General features: G+C 47.3%; 1 protein-coding gene across 1 annotated transcript in view; it reads right to left on the reverse strand.

The window, feature by feature from the left end:
- Window positions 1-4,718: 4,718 nt before the first annotated feature.
- Window positions 4,719-17,233, reverse strand: part of ITPRID1 (ITPR interacting domain containing 1) — a 78,860-nt gene continuing 66,345 nt past the window's right edge. The window contains 6 exon segments of the mRNA XM_066353858.1: window positions 4,719-5,736; window positions 5,739-5,903; window positions 6,368-6,479; window positions 7,616-7,743; window positions 12,096-13,388; window positions 13,760-13,842. Coding sequence (XP_066209955.1) covers window positions 5,593-5,736; window positions 5,739-5,903; window positions 6,368-6,479; window positions 7,616-7,743; window positions 12,096-13,388; window positions 13,760-13,842 — 1,925 coding nt within the window. The 3' untranslated portion in view covers window positions 4,719-5,592.

Here is a 17,233-nt window from a genome sequence, read left to right on the forward strand (position 1 = left end):
TTTCCACTTCCTTTAAACAAACACCTGCCCAATAACCAACACAAAGCAGTATTAGATCTCAACCTTCCTTGTGCATAAGTACATCTTTCAACCTGACCTAATCAATGCTGAAAGCTAGGAAAACATAGGTCTCTGAGAAGACAGTGCGTGATCCTCACACGGAATCAGCTCGGGCTCGCTCAGGCGGGATGGCTGCACTGCGGAGTGACTTAGAGTTGGGCTCTGGGGTCGGACCAGCCCTGGCTCTTGCCTGGTTTTCCAGCAGGGTGACATTGAGCAACCCCTAGTCTGTGTAAGTCTCTGTCCTCATCTTTAAAATGGGGATAATGAAGTTTACCACAAACGTGAGTTGTTTTCACGTATAGAAAAACAAATGCTAGCATATTTTTACTCTAATTAGAGAACACTAAAATCACTTAGGTTGGAAAATTTCAGTTCTGATTAAGATAGAGTAGATGCTCTGTATTGTCTTTTTCACTGATTTCAACTAAAAGTCCTGAACACAATGTACAAAGACTCTTAAAAGTATGTAATAGCAAGTCAACTGGGGAAGAGAGTACAAAGCTCAAAGCAGCAGCTCTGGGAGGTGAGTTTCTTCCCTCCCATATTTCCTGGCTTAGATTTTGGGGCAGCCTGAATCTTGAAACTGTGAAATGGAAAAAACTGGAAGAAAAATCCTGTCTCTTGGGCTAGAGGGTTGGGAAAGGAGCCAATGGAAAAGAGCGATGTTACCCCTCTAAGCGCTATGTTAGGCATGCCCAAGGAAGTAGCATTCCCGTGGCCATGGCAACAGCAGCAACAGAGAAGGTGGCATCAGGTACAGCAGCTCCAGCAATTGGGCACTGTTTTTCTACTTTTCCCTGAGGTACACCCAGTTTCAGGAAGTTCATTATTGTGCATGGATGCTAAAACCATGGTCTTCCAGGCAAAGCTATGAAAAGCAGCCCATAGGAGTCAGAGAATGTGTGTGTGTGTGTGTGGGGGGGGGTTCACAGAGAAAGGTTAGCTGGAGAAAGGGATTCTTTCAATCTGTACATAAAGTGTTGGGCTCATCATGAACAATGATGCATAGAACTGGATCATAAGCAACATACTAAGGCATTGGGAACAAGCAGGATAGACCTTCACCCAGGTCTCAGACTGAGAGCCCTGGAGGTTGGAAGCACAGGGTAGGCCAGGTAGTACAGAAGGGCTGTGACAACTAAATTGACACTGTAACTATAGCCTTCAGGTGGGTCAGGAGTGTGGTCTGAACCTAACTTGGTTGACTGCCTACTAGAGCAAGCAAGCAAACAAACAAACAAACAAACAAACAGAAAATCAGTACTCCCTAGAAAACAACAGAACAAAGCATCTCATAGTATAATAAGAAAACATCAAGGATATGATCCCAAATTACTCAATATACAAAGAACCAGAAAAATATAACAACCTTTAAGGGGAAAAATAATTACCATATGAAAACTCCAAAATGACCCAAAGGTGGAAATTACCAGACAAAGCTTTTAACATACCTCTTATAATAACGATTCATGAAGTAAGAGTGAACACTGTTGAAATAAATGGAAAGATGGACACTTTCAGCAAAGAAAGAGAAGGTATACCAAAGATTTCCAGCAAAGAAATAGAAGATATACCAAAGAATCAAAGGGAACATTTTTTAACTGATAGATACAATAACAGAAATAAAAAGTCCACTGGAAGACTTGAAAAGCAAAATGGAGATGAGAAAGAAAAGGGTCAATGAGCTTGAAGGCAGATCAATAAAAATTATCCAATCTGGAAAGCAGAGAAAAAAAAAGGTTTAATAATAAAAAAAAAAAAAAAACAGAGCCTCAAACAACATCACAAGTTTTTATATCAGTGTCATTGCAGTTCAGGAAGGAGAGGAGAGAAAAACTGGTACAGAAATATATTTGAAAAAATAATGGATGATAATTTACCAAATTTGGTAAAGGATATATATATATATATTTGTAAATATAAGAAGTTTAGCAAACTTCAACTAGGATAAACTCAAAGAAAACCATGCTCTGACTCATCTTAAAGAACGGAAAACAAAACAAAGCAAAATATCTTGAAACAGAGAAAAACACTACATTACAGAGAAGGGACCAATGATTCAAATAATGGCAGATTTTTTATCGGAAACCACGGAGGCAAAACAAAAAACAAAAAGAAGGTGGAATAACGTTTTTAAAGTGTTGAAAGAAAAATACTGTCAATGCAGATTTCCATACCCAGTGAGAATGCCACTAAGTTTAGTCCTGTGATCAGCTTTGATATTTTAAAATATATTTTCTGCACCAAATGCCCCAACCATGTGCTAGTTTAGTGCTCAGTATGACTGATTCCAGGAAGATAAAGACTCAACTTCTGCCTTCAAGAAACTACACTGATGTCCAGGGAAAGGTGGAAATGTGAGCGATTATGTGCTATGTTGACATTGAAGTTAAGGACGGAGTCTATCTAGGATATACCGGAGACACAAAGGAAAACGCAGTTGTCTCTATTGAGGTAAAAAGAGGGAACTAGGTACAGTTTCAAGAGGAGATTGTGTGTGTCTTGAATATTCCAAGGTATATCCCACTGGGTAGAGAAGCGAATGCAGTAGACACTCCAGTAATAAGCAGAAATAGAAACACAACCTGCACCGGTTTACTGGTATAGTTGAGTAACTAACATTTTTAGTTATTATATCACATGCACCCCAATTTCCAACTGCCAGACCCTACAGTGCATCATTTGAGGGCTGGATCCAATTCTTCCTGCACACAGAGCTCTCTGATAATCCTGGGGAACTGATTAGTGCTCCTTGAGCCACTTTCAACCGATGACTGATTACTGATGAATAAATACCCCAGTCCCACATCTCTTGGATCAGTTAACTCTGAAGCATGTTTGCCACCGGGACTCAGATTTGCTAGGTGGACTTCAGTTCTGTTTTCCCGCTGTGGCTAACTTGCTTGATAATGTGCATGTTACTGATTTTCATCCCTTGCTTCTCCTACTTTACCATCACCTGACTTGTGTTTTGAGGGATCACGTCTCAAAACACTTCACCTTGTTCTTTGGTTTCACAGTCTGCTTCGGAGAAAACTCAAACTAAAATAGTTTCACAGATTAGGTGTCAGAGAATGTGGGGGGATTCACATATCTTTATAAAGAGAATGTTATAGGATGTAGTCACTATGACTTTTCATAGGTAGATGGAGATGTCTTCCTTTGAGCGTAAGTGAAGAGAAATCCCAGGACCTTATTTTATACAAAGCAAAGCAGTTCTCTTTATTTCAATAAGCCTATATGGAGAAAAGTCTACCGGCGAGATCCCAAAATCAGATGTTGTGAAAGATACAAGCGTGAATAAGATTGCACTGGAACTTCCTGCCAACTACAAGAAAGGAAACCTATTACCTTTTTAAATTTCAATGAACAATCCCTAGTTTTATGAAGAGTTTTCAGAGAGAGCAAATGCATGGCGCCTGGCTCTACATTCGTTCAGATTAAGTGGAAAGTAGGGAGCTGTTTTCTGAAACAAATATTTTTCAGAAAGAAGAAAACGCAGGACGGGAATTCTAAAGAGAGCTGGGAACTGGGGGTACAGATGCTAGGAGAGTGCGTGTGTGCTGAGGAAGATGGTGTGGAGAGAGAAAAAGGAAAGGACGCAGGGTGGAAGGGGGATATCCACACTCCGAGGAAGCAGTCAAGAGGAAACACCGGGACAGTCCGAGGGGTGGGAGGGCTCCACTGAAGCCATAGGTTTCCAAACGGCAAGGAGGACGAAGGATGGCAATGGGCTAGGAGGCCGTTCTCATAATGAGTCATTTCCAAAGGAATAGCTTCTTAGTTTCCTTGCGAGGCAGTGACCTCCACTTGCCCATCTATCTATCCAAATTAGAAACTTCCCTCAAGGCGTTACTTTTTCCATGAAGTTTCCCGACTATTCCGTTCTTCATTGATCCCTTATTCCTTAAGGTTCCTGTAGTATGATGGGAGGGCGAGTGCATTCAGAGAGTGTATGCACGTCCCCACGCTCAGTGTGTGCGTACACCTCCCCGCGCTCGGCCTGCGCGTACACGTCCCCGCGCTCGGCCTGCGCGTACACGTCCCCGCTCTCGGCCTGCGCGTACACCTCCCCGCGCTCGGCCTGCGCGTACACCTCCCCGCGCTCGGCCTGTGCGTACACGTCTTGGCACTCGGCCTGTGCATATACATCCCCGCGTTTAGCCTGTGTACATGTCCCTGCATTGCACCGGGCTGGGGCCTCATGAGCCTCCCCAGCTGGCTGGAAGCAAGAGGACAGCTCCGCCTTCCGCCACCAGCAGCCCAGCCACTGGGAAGCTGAAGACCCCAGCTGTGCCTTCTCCGCCAGGCAGTCAGCGGGACTTCCAAACAGAAGTCAGATCTCAGGACAACCTGCTTCACACCTGTAAAGGCTTTCCATTACTCGATGGTTTCCATGCGGAACAAGAGTCCTGGCTCTCGGCCTCCAACATCGGTGCAGCCTGGTGGCCCACCCCTTGGCCTTCCTGTCCCTCCTCTCCATCGCCTGCGCCCTCGGCATCCGTCACTTTCTTCCTCAGGGCCTCACGCTTCCCATTCCTTTGGCTTTAAGTACCCAGAGCCCACACAGCTTCCTCTTCCTACCCCCCCCCCCCCGACCCCCCCCCCAGAGCCCCCCCTAGCAAGGCCTCCCCGACCACCGTGCACACCCTTCACCCACTACAGCATCGTCACCCTGTCTCCGTCAGGGCGCCTGTCAGTGCTGAGATTTGTTTGTTGTGGTGGTTGTTGCTCACTCTCTCCAGCTCTCTGTGAGGAGGAGCCCTGTCTGCTCACAGCTCTGCCCCGGGCACTGGGAGAGGTCCGGGCACTGGGAGAGGTCCCGGCACTTGGCAGGTGTTCACCACTACTCCGGGCTGGCCAGCGGACTCGGCTTCTCAGAAAGGCTTCTGTGCCTGGCCCTTCTGTTGTCACTCCCTCAGCCAGGCCCTCCTGCTACGCTGGTCTAAGTCGGGCTCCCTGTTATGGTCGGTCTTTCAGAAAACCCTGTCATTTCCTTCAAAGCAGTTTCACACAGTTTTTACATTCGTATGTATTCATGTTTATTTTCTCCCCGGAGGACTGTAAGTTGGAGCAGGGCAAAGACTGAACACCGCAGAGACCTCGAGATACACAGCGGGTCCTCGAATAACATTCATTTTTTTCAAGGTCATTTCATTATGATGTTGACTAAATGCCATAGGAACTTAATTCTTGTTTATATCAATTAGCCTCTGGTAAAATTCATTTCATTATACTATGTTTTGCTCCAAGTCATAGAACCTATTGATGATGTGAAGTGAGGACTGACCGTCTGTCTGTTGGCCACCCTGTGTTCCCTGTGCCTGGCCCACAGTACCTGTTCACTTCTTCTGTACTGAATGAGAATGAACATAATCTGAGTTCCTCCCAGGTGCAGCCAAAGAGTGGGATACTTTTTAAAAATATAGCCGAGGAAAGGCTGATAGATACTTCTCCTTGGGGAAAATTTAGAGATCCGCTGGAAGGTGATGTTATATTTTGTAAGAAGGCCATCGAACCCGCTCCGACCTAGAGGAAGACGTCTGACTCCTTGTTTCCCACAGGACAGTTTGACAAGGGGGCTGGACCTAGCTCTTCCCGAGCTGGAGGAGATGTCCTGGTGTGGCTCTCCCAGGTGGAAGGAGAAAAGGCAGCCGGCTGGGTTATTCCTGGGTAGGGCACCCACCGGCCACCGCACCATCGGGAGGAGGGGCGGCCCCAGGGGTCGCGGCCGGGTGGGTCTGGGCACCTGAGATCTGGCTGTTTTCTCCTTCTGCCCAGTCGTATTGGTGCGGGGTTGTATAGGAGTTGGGTGGTTCTCCTGTGAGAAGCTCAAGCTGCTGAAAGGAAAACAAGAACAAGAGTGGACAACTTACCTTGTTCCCACCAAACAGCCGACTCCGATGGTGGGAAAGGCATTCACTAGTGGCAAGTTCTCTAGAGTGGGCTCGAGAGCTGGCCTCACAAGCTGGCTGGGACCTAGCCCCCACTCGGTCAAAAGCTGTGTTCCTTGTTCTCTCTGGAAAACGGGCTATTAATACTCCTCTCTTATTTACAGGGTGGGAAGAAAGACTGGCATGGGAGTCAGGTGACCCGCGTTCTAATCCTGAATCACCGCCAGCGAGCCACGTGGCCTTTAGCAAAGCAACATACTTCTCTGGACTTCAAGTTCTTTATGTTTAAAAGGAAGGGGCTGGCACACGATCCTGGAATCTGAAACAACTGCACCCTCAGGCTCTCTATTGAGTGCACCCCTCCTACGGTGGGCGAGACACAGGGCAGCTCCACCGCCCCTTCTCCGTACCAGCAGGATCCCTTCTCTGATGTGCTGAGCCCGGTCCCCTAACTGCAGCTCCAGCTCCTCCACCTGCCGCCTCAGGGCCTGGCGCAAGGTTTGCAGCTGCTCGGCCTCCTTCCTGCAGGTAAGTAACAGAAAATCAGATTTCACAGTCGCTGCCACCTGAGGGCCGTCTTCCGCTCTTCCTCTCAAGATGCAGATCACTCCTCTGATATTTCTTTTTTTTTTTTTTTCATTTTTCTGAAGCTGGAAACAGGGAGAGACAGTCAAGACAGACTCCCACATGCACCCGACCGGGATCCACCCGGCACGCCCACCAGGGGCGACGCTCTGCCCAGCAGGGGGCGATGCTCTGACCCTCCAGGGGGTCGCTCTGCCGCGACCAGAGCCACTCTAGCGCCTGGGGCAGAGGCCAAGGAGCCATCCCCAGCGCCCGGGCCATCTTTGCTCCAATGGAGCCTTGGCTGCGGGAGGGGAAGAGAGAGACAGAGAGGGAAAGCGCGGCGGAGGGGTGGAGAAACAAATGGGCGCTTCTCCTGTGTGCCCTGGCCGGGAATCGAACCCGGGTCCTCCGCACGCTAGGCCGACGCTCTACCGCTGAGCCAACTGGCCAGGGCTCCTCTGATATTTCTTACAAGAGAACGTCACCTTCTTTATCTGTGGCAGATGCAGGCATAGGGATATTATTACTAGAGTGGGTTTTCTTCTTTTTAAACAACTCCACGGCAGAATAATCTGCGTACCATGGCGTTTACCCATGTTAAAGAGTACAAGTCAGTGATTTTTAGTCAATTCGCTGAGCTGTGGAACCATCTCCATCCGGAATCCGACACACTTCCAGCCTCCCAATAAGAACCTTTGTGATCTTTTATAGTTAATCCTTAGTCCCACCCACAACTTCAGGCCACTACTTAATCTACTTTTGGATCAGACAGTTTTAATCTATGTGAAAATTATGCAGATTTTCAAAACTCTTAATAAGCCCCGACATTTGCATTCACACGAGCTCATTTGCATTGATTAAAGATGTCCAGGCCCCTCTTCCTGGATGCTGCCCGCCTTCTGACCTCAAAGAGCCCTGGCCTTCAAGAGTAAGTGTCGCTAGCTAGCCAGCGGCTCTCGGACTCCCACTGAGACGGCAAGAACCAGAACACGAAGGCCAAGTTCTCTGCAGCCCCGCTCCCAGTGAGCATCCGTCCTGCCCCTCGGGTGTGTGGGCTGGTACTGGCTCTTGTGACTCCCTTAGATAATTACCTTTCCTCTTCTGACATGTCCCTGGTAAAGAGCGCCTGCTGTCCTGAGAGGTGCTGTTCGATTTCCTCTAAATGCTCCCGGAAACTCCGGCACAGCGTCTTCATGGCCTCCATCTTGTGGACTGTGCACTGGGAACAATCAGAAAGAGCTCAGGGGGAAGTCCTTCCAGTTCACTGCCTGAGTTCCCAGGGGCGGAGCCTGCCGTCCCACCTGGGTTCACCCCCTGCCCTACTGCTAATGTGTGGGAGGAGAAGAGGGAAGGTCCAGCCTCGGGCTTCTCTGAGCAGCTCGAGGCCGCACGTGGCTGGGACAGGAGGGTAGATGATGCTGGATGGGCCTTGGGGACATTATGTCCTGGAGACGGGAAGGCGGCCTGGAGGACTAGGGGACGTAGGGATGGGAGACTGTAGATAGAGGAGAGGTGGGGGAGGGCCAGAGTGCAGGCTTGTGTTTATTTTTTTCATTTTTCCGAAATTAGAAATGGGGAGGCAGTCAGACAGACTCCCGCATACGCCCGACCGGGATCCACCCGGCACACCCACCAGGGGGTGATGCTCTGCCTCTCTGGAGCGTCGCTCTGTTGCATCCAGAGCCATTCTAGCGCCTGAGGCAGAGGCCACAGAGCCACGCTCAGTGCCCAGGCCAACTTTGCTCCAATGGAGCCTCGGCTGTGGGAGGGGAAGAGAGAGACAGAGAGGAAGGAGAGAGAGAGGGGTGGAGAAGCAGATGGGCGCTTCTCCTGTGTGCCCTGGCCGGGAATCAAACCCGGGACTCCTGCACACCAGGCCGACACTCTACCGCTGAGCCAAACAGCCAGGGCCAGGCTTGTGTTTAGAAAAGTTGAGTCTACCTTGATCAGCTTTGGTGCTGAGTACTGCCTCGCTCTGAATCTCAACAGCATTGAACACATCTGTCCAGATGGTCATGTTTAGAGGGAGTCTTCTAAGAATATATTTTTATTAGTCTTCAGTTGGCTTAACCACCGTGGCTGGTGGTTGAAGCCTGAGGATCATTTCCAGCGAACAAGGCCTTCCACAGCGGGCAGGACAGACAGGCATCCCGGCCCTCTGTGAACTGGAAACTAGTATCGGACTATCCTCCCGGTCCTGATCCTCGTGGCTCCTGGTGGGGGGATCATTCCTTACATCTTGCTTTCTCTGAATGCCTGTGCTTTTGCCTCCGTCTCGTTAATGGTCTTCTCCTGCAGCCACCACGCCCAGGCCATTTGTCAGCCACTCTGCTGCTGACTTGCTGAGGTCTTGTGTTCCAGCCCATGGTGGCCCGTGCTCTGAATGGATCCGTAATCCGAAACCCCAGCATCCCCATTCATCTGACTCGGAGCCAAATGCTCTCTCTGCCTGGCCCATGGATTTCGACCCTCCTTCCTGATCAGTACGGCAGAAGCTGCTAGTTTCCTAGTCACTGTCTTTTTCCCCTTTATCCTTATTAGCCATGTCCCATATCTTAGGGCAGTGGTCCCCAACCATTTTTGGGCCACGGACCGGTTTAATGTCAGAAAATATTTTCACAGACCGGCCTTTAGGGTGGGATGGATAAATGTATCACGTGACCGAGACAAGCGTCAAGACTGAGTCTTAGATGGATGTAACAGAAGTAATCTGGTCATTTTTTAAAAATAAAACATTGTTCAGACTTAAATATAAATAAAACAGAAATAATGTAAGTTATTTATTCTTTCTGTGTGGACCGGTACCAAATGGCCCACGGACTAGTACTGGTCCGCGGCCCGGGGGTTGGGGACCACTGTCTTAGGGGCAGCAATGCATCTAAGTAAAAAACTACATTTCCCAGCACCCCTTGCATGTAGTCTAGCAATAAGATGGAAGTGGAGAGCATGAAGCTGGGCTTCTGGGAAGCTCTTTGAAGGAAACTGATTTCTCAGGCGGGCCTCTTATAATAACTCTCTTCTTCCTTCCATGGAAACCAATCCTACAGCCATGTTAATTCCTCTCAACCCTGCTTCTATGGAATCCCAGACTTCTTACCCTTCTCAAAACCACATGACCAAGGTCCTGGCAGCCTGATGGCTCCTTTTTCCCCCCACCAAATTGTCATAAAATAGAAATATTTTCCTAAAAATGATGGTTTTATATTGAAAACTCTCCACCATTTTGCTTGGAGAGTTTTGTTTTGATGATATCTTTTAATTTTTATATCAAATAACATATCTTGTACAGCAAAACTCTCTGGTTCCTTTTGCTTTAGTGTGAATGCATTTCAGTTGGTTAGAAGAGTGTTTGAGGCATTACTGGTGTTCGCAAGAGTGTCTGAAAGGTGACAACAATTATGGCTTTTTTATACCAGAGAAGGTCTTAGAGACCAGGGAGGACTTCTTTTAGAGAGAAAGTGTTGTGACAGAATGTTCAACTTGTCCAAGGTCATAAAATGACAGATTTCAAACTCATCTCCCAGCTCATTTCTTTTTTTCTGAGTCCCAGCAGGGACCATGGGGTGGCTGGTCACATAGAGAAATTACTTGTCCCTTAGGAGTGACCTGATGAGTGGTCCTTGTAGATTCCTGTCAGGCGACCATGTTTTATGGACAGTGAGGCCAGGGACATGGAAATGTGGTGCTCAAGAAGGCTGAAGACTGTAGTCATTGAATTTTAAGTTTCATCTAGTCACTTTAGGTTTTGTGATTGGAAGGTATGGGGGCTGGGGATACATAGCCTATGGCTCCCTGCGAGGGGAATGACAAGGAAAATTCTGAAACACTGCCATCTTCTGGTCATTTGGAAACGCTAAAATACATTTCCGCTCTAGAATGAGTATTGAAGGAGTTTCAGCAAAAAGGAAGCTCGAAGCAAAAACAAAAAAAGGGGGGGGGGGGTAGGGGGCCTGTTTTGAATTCTTTTTTGCAATATAAGAACTTGGTTATAACCCAATACAGTATAATGCAAGGTTTTCTCTACTAACTCAAGCCCAGTAAAACAACTTCAATAGTAAGAGCAACACTACCCAAAAAAGAAAAAATAAACTTTTGAATTGGCTTGTATTACATTTTAAAGCATGTATGGTTTTCTTTCTTTCTTTTTTTTTTTAAAAAAGAAAAAACCTAAATCATAAACATTATAAAATAATTTTCTAATATACAAAAATCTAACTTCTGATACAACTGTTTTCTGGAAAATTTTTAAAAAATTAACAAGTCCCTGTGAAGAATTCATTTATATATAAGAATTTAATTATATCAGTAAACCACTATATATATCGGTAACCCTCAAGACCACAATAATGGCAGGTACTTGTCAGGTGTTTCTCTGCACTGTCACATACTGCCAGGTAAGGCAATGAGGTGGGGACATTTTTCTGAGTTTTTAACCTAAGATGCTGTTAATTTCAACATCTGCTTGGCACTCCCATTGCCATGTAAGAGACGGCATCTGTTTCTGCCTGTAATCTTCACTTGGTCCAAGACCCATTTTCTAGCTAATCTGTTCATTGATCGTGAATTCTTCCACCCCAGCCAGCACCTAGCATCTTAGAGCCGTTCTCCTCCAGGACACCGTTCAGGCCGTACAAACCTAACTGCTCACGGCAGATGCTTTTTCTCTTCGCCCTTGACTTTGCTCTTGAGTTGACTGAAGTAGCCTCTTCTCATAGGTGAACGAAATACCTTATTTCCACTTGCTTTTCTGTGTGTGTGTACACCTGCACTGGAGTACAAATACGCATGTGTATGTGTGTTTTGATTGTTTCCTTTGAGTGTCTGTTTGTGGTTCCTTGGATTTAAATAAAGAGAAACTACTTGTCGTCTAGTAAAACCCAATGCAGTATGCATTCCAGCAGGTGTATAATGCAAATCAATTTGATATAAAAGTACCATTTTGGGGGGTATAATTTCAAGTTCTAAGAGGAGAGAAGGCTAAGTCAATGTGAGACAAGGTATTAGGAGACATGGGATGTGATACATACACTCATCTAAACTGTTCATTGAAAACCTATACACAGGTCTGAAGTGGGCCACAGAACCCCGGTATTTTCTGCAGAAATCAGGAGGAATGTCTATTTCCAGAGGCCAGATCTCTCCACACCGCTGGGGCTACTCAGACCTAGGCTCACAGAGAGATTGTCTGGCCTGTGCAAGGTTACACAGCCAAGTGGATTTAAGATAGAGAATCGGTCAGTTAGACTGAACTGAAGTGAGGTTCAGATGCATTCACGTTTATAACCTTACATATGGATTTATGTGAAGTTCTACAGCTGTCTGTAAAATGGGAATTAATACTAAAATTTGCCCTCCTTAATTCACAAGGTAATGGGAAGTATCAAATAAGAAGAAATATGTGAGAAAATACCATAAACCATAGAGCACTCTGCCAACACTACTCGTGATTTGCAAAGGGAAGGTATGGCCCGCGAGCTTGCACTCAGAAACGAAGGCCAGCCATCATTCCCGAGGGGTGCGATGTCGCCTCATCTGCCTCCCCTCCCCGTCTTTGCAGAGGCAAAGACTTACGGAGCACAGCTCCCTCACCGCAGCGTCCTGGAGGACTTTCATGGTCTTCATGAACTGGGCTTCCAGAAGACTATGGGAGCACGGGCCATGCCTACAGGCTGAGGGCATAGGGCTTTGTCTCTCCAAGTGCCGGTGGGGCTGGTGACGGCAGCAGTCACAGCAGCAGGCAGGCACGGCACAGTAGATGTCACCTGGGCAGACACTGGGGCAGCCTGTGTCTAGAGGGACAGGTTTGGCGAGCGGCCAGGCCTTGTTACTTGGAGCTGAACAGCGATGCCAGGACCTGGGCTCACATAAATAAGTTTGAACAGAAACATCATTGAACTGTCTGGATTCTGTCCCCAGAACTGGTTCTGTTGTGATAGCAGGGTCGCCCACAGTGCATTCTAAGGTTGTTCTTCTAGAATAAGTCCCCAAGGCCACAGCACTCTGAGCAGCTGACACCAGCTTGGAGGTCACATGGTTTGTCACAGACCCGGAGCTAACAGCATCTGCATCAGCATTTGAAGGGAGGGCTCCTGTCTCAGCTTCTGCCCGATGTGGTACTGGACCCAAAGCACCACACCCAGGCTTTGCTTGAGGAGCAGTACATCCAGCTGGCTTATCCGGGTGGGGAACGGACTTTGCAGGTGTTTGCAGAAGGTCAGCTGTGTAGGACGCGATTTCACTGGGCTGGGGGACAGGCTGTGGTGGACTTTCTCGAGTCAGCAAGATGCCAGGACAGAGTTTACTGCCTTGCACTCCTCGTGGGGCCTCAGAGTCAACACGAAGGAACTTGTCATGAGCATGATCCGTTCCAGGTGGCCTTTGAGACTCACAGTGGTGGCTTTGCATGTATACTTCCCCAGCTCCCTCAGGCCTCAGAAACCTACTCTTCCCTTCTCTGATGTGGGTCACCCCAAACCCCAGAGGATGATCACATCTGCAGGCAATCGTGTTGCCGCTGGCCTCATGTTGAGTTTGGGGTCCGGGCAGGGGCTGCCCCAGATGGCTGTCTTTGCTTGGGTGTTCTCCCCCGGTGGGAGCCTTGTCCGGGGCCATATCTGAGGTCAACAGTTCTGGTTGTCCCTCTATGGCCTGGAGCTGAGACTCTTTCTCCACCACAGATGTTGAGGACTTTTCTTCTACGGCGCTCCAGTCTTGACTTGAAAAAGATGTGCTCACCAGGGTCTTGGAATCAGACTCGTCTGACTCTTGCTGGCTGTCCTGGGCTGACCCGAGGTGTTGGCTCGGACCTGTTGGCTTTCTACATCCATTCCCAGCAGGACTCTGGCTTCCGGGCAAGGCGGGCATCTGTGGAAGGAACCAGGATAAGGCAAAGGGGTCAGGAAGAGGTGGGGAGGCACTAGGGTTTAAGAAGTGCTTTCTTTCTGTCCTTCTCGTTACCATTGACTTAGGAGTCAGGAGCTAAGGGTTACGGACTCGGGTTCACATCAGTTTACTGGGGCCTTCTTTCTATGAGGCTCAGCTTCTTCGTTTAGTAAAATCAAAAGGCAGTAAAAGGGAAAGGAGCTGAGCATCCCGGCACCTTGTTTTCTGTCCCCGGCCCCCCAGGTGCCTGTGGCCTGTGTCTTCTTAGCACTGGCTGCCCTTCCCGGTGGTGGCAGCACACTTTGAAGTTATATTTCCTTCGCTCCCCGTCCAGCCCCTCAGAGGCCTGCTACCTGCAGGGGGGGTGGCTCTGGCGGCTCCTCCAGGAACCCGCTGCTGTCAGACTGGCAGCTGTTGGCCCTGGTCACTGTGGCGCCTGTGGAACGAACAGAGAGGCCAGGGTGAGTGAAGCGAGGAAGGCTGACAAGACTGGGCCTCCGTGTGCCCGACATGCTCGCTGCCTAGAAGTGTAAACGAGCGAGACAAGACCAAGGATTCTGTCCTCGATGTCAGAAGGTCCGTGTAAAACTATGTCACTGGTTTGCTAGCACAAGGAATCAAGCATGAAACCACCACACCTTAGGAAGGAGGATGAGGAACCAGCACACCTTAGAGCTAAATAAACAATGTGATCCTGAAGTATTAATACATCTTGACTCCGGGGAAGGAAACCCAGAAGGAAATGCATATGCCTCAAATGTCATGCCGACAAAACAATAAAACCCCGGCTTCTACATCTGTGTGCATATATGTTGCAGTGAACTGAAGAGTGGTGTCCCTCAATCCCCCAAAGTCACATGCTGAAATTCTAACCCCCAATGTGATAGTATCAGGAGGTGGGACCTTTGGGAAGTTATCTGGTAACGAGGTCGGAGCTCTTATTAATGGGATTCGTGCCCTTATAAAGGAGACCCCAGAGAGCTCCCTCGCCCCTCCCACCGTGTGCAGGAAAGGAGCATCTATGAATCAGAGTGGGTTCTCCCCAGACACCAAATCTTCTGGCGCCTTGATCTCGGACTTCTAGCCTCCAGAAAACTGTGAGAAATAAAATTTCTGTTGTTTATAAACCACCTAATATATGGTATACTGCTATAGCAGCCCCAATGGTTTAAGGTGTATGTGTGTGTGTGTGTGTGTGTGTGTGTGTGTGTCTGTGTGTGTGTATGCATTTTCTTTTGACTTAAATGTTGAATAGGGACCCCTTACGAGCCTCATCTGGACTTGATTTATGGGACTGAAAGTTCATGCTCATGTTTTAGAACATTGCTCTTGTCATTTTGAGAGCCTGGAAGAGGCAGAGAAAGAACAATGTTCCATGTGACCCATGGGCAGGTAACAATGGTGAGCGTGAGCATCTTGAAATTCTAACTCTGCCCAGCGTCTTATGTAAATATCAGGTGATAGGAGTGGGGGCGGGGGAAATGGGTGGTTGCTAGGCAGTCACTCTGCTAAAGGTTAAATTGTAGGATCTTTTTTCTCTTCTTTAATGGGAGATGCTTCTAGCTACGCTACAGTATGGGCTAGACTAGGCCATCTCTTCTTCCCAGAAGGAGAAGCTTTATTTGTCCTGCAAGAAAAGACTGAGTGTGGGTCAGGAAGTGGGTTACATGGAAAAAGCTGATTGTTGGCAGGTGTGGTGCTTGGATATCTTGTACCCAAGTGAGCAGCGGGGAATCTCCGTGGCTGGAACAGCTGGCTGCTCCACAGGAGTTCAAGGGGGAAAACAATCACTCCAGCCTCTGCACTGGTGTCCTAGGTCCAACCTTCGCTAACAGGGCTGGGGCGCCCCATCTCCTTGGAAAACTGCCTCCCACCAGCTGTCTGCCCAGGCGTCCGAGCAAAGGCAGCTGGCAAAGACATGGTTCCAGAGGTGGTCTACCAGCCCACATCCCAACTGCCTCACCCCGAGGTCAGCGTAAACTGAAAGAAGCTTGGGTTTGTAGAATTAAAACTTAGAGACTCTATATTCATGAATTCATTTCAAATAAGATGAAAGGCTAACAATCGGGGGATATAATGGCTGAATCCTAGAGAGATGAAGGAGATTTGAGCTAGGTTTGAAGAAACAATGTCTTTGATGTAGCTGTTACTTCTTTTTTTGTAATTAAGGGCAAAATGTAAAAAATATTTACTAGTCACAGACCTAAATAAGACCACTCCTTCTGACAAGTTGGAATAATAAAAACTAGATTTCCCTCCCACCTGAAACAACTAAAAACTGGACAAAGTATATAAAAATATGGTTTTAAGGAAAAAAAAACACATCAGGTCACTACAGATAACAGTCCCTGAAAGGCAGGAACGAATGGTGTGAACCCTACGATCACCCAGCTTTCTGCCATGAGAGAACTCATCGCCTATGCTGTAGGGAGAGTGGACCCAGGCAGAACCTGGCAGGCTCCCGGGTTGAGGAGACAGAACTGTGAGTCTGGAGAGATGGAGCCAGCTAGAGTTCACAGACTTGGGTGGGAGAGAGGAGAGAGCTTCACAAAGAACCCTGGACAGTGCCTCCTGAGTATTTCAGCCGAGCACTGATCAGCTCGTGCATATGAGAAAACTCAGAAGGCTGTGAAAATGAAAAGGAGCATTGGAAAGGATTAGAAGATGCAAGGCCCAGCACTCCCCTCCATGCCTGGAACAGTGCATGCGCCCACCAGCCAGACTCCAAAGCCTCGTAACTCACAGGGCTTTGGCAGGACAGAGTCCTCAGATGGGTCTCGCCTCAGGAGTGAGGAATTATTAGCCCTCAAATGAGCATTTCCCCACCTAACAGATCTTAAAATCAAGACCTGAAAGGATCAAACTGTTTCCAAATAACTCAACTGTGTCTCAGACCTAAGCTGAAGAATGGTTGTAGAATACAGTCATATCTAGCACCCACAAGGTAAAAGCCACAATAGCCGGCTTCTAATGAAAAATACTAGGCATGCAATGAAGCAGGAAAATATGATCCACAACAAGAAGAAAAATAAAAATCAATCAACTGAAACTGACCTAGAACTGACACAGAGGAGAGAATTAGCAAACACGAACACTAAAACACCCTATGGTCCATATGCACAAGAAACTAGACGAAAGATTAAATATGTTAAGTAGCGATCGCAAGATATTAAAATATACCCAAATTGAAGTTCTAGAGATGAAAACTACAACATCTCGGGTAAACTTTATACGGGGTGGGATTAACAGCATTTTAGAGATTGCAGAAGAAAAGATGACTAAAATTGAAGACATAGCTATAGAAACAATTCCAAATAAAAGACAGAGATTAAAAATATAACAGTTAAAAATAATCAAATGAGCACCAGTGGGCCTGGGACAATCCCAAGCAGCCAAGTACATAAGTAACTGGAATGTCCCAAAGAGGAGGGAGCCTACTGGATGAGATGTTTCAGAGAAACGTCTGCTTTTAGATGTTGAGCCAACCTCAAACACAAGAAATGTGAAGAAAACTGTAACAAGGCACATCAAAATAAAACTGCCCAACACCAATGATCAAGAGACAAAAATCTTAAAATAAGCCAGAGAACAAAAGACACCTGACACAGAAGAAATGGAAATAAGGAAGGCAGCAGACTTCTCATTAGAATAATTCAAGTAAGAAGACAGTGGAGTGACCTCTTTAAAGCACTGAAAGAAAAAGAAAACTGTGTGGGTGCAGCTTAAAGATTCATTATCTAAATCTTTTAAAAGATAATTGACCATTTAAATAAAAAAAAAAAGGCAGCATGGGGTTTATAGCAAAGACCTAGACTACTAAATTAAAC

Source organism: Saccopteryx leptura, chromosome 12 (assembly GCF_036850995.1).
Source record: "Saccopteryx leptura isolate mSacLep1 chromosome 12, mSacLep1_pri_phased_curated, whole genome shotgun sequence".
NCBI lineage: Eukaryota > Metazoa > Chordata > Mammalia > Chiroptera > Emballonuridae > Saccopteryx > Saccopteryx leptura.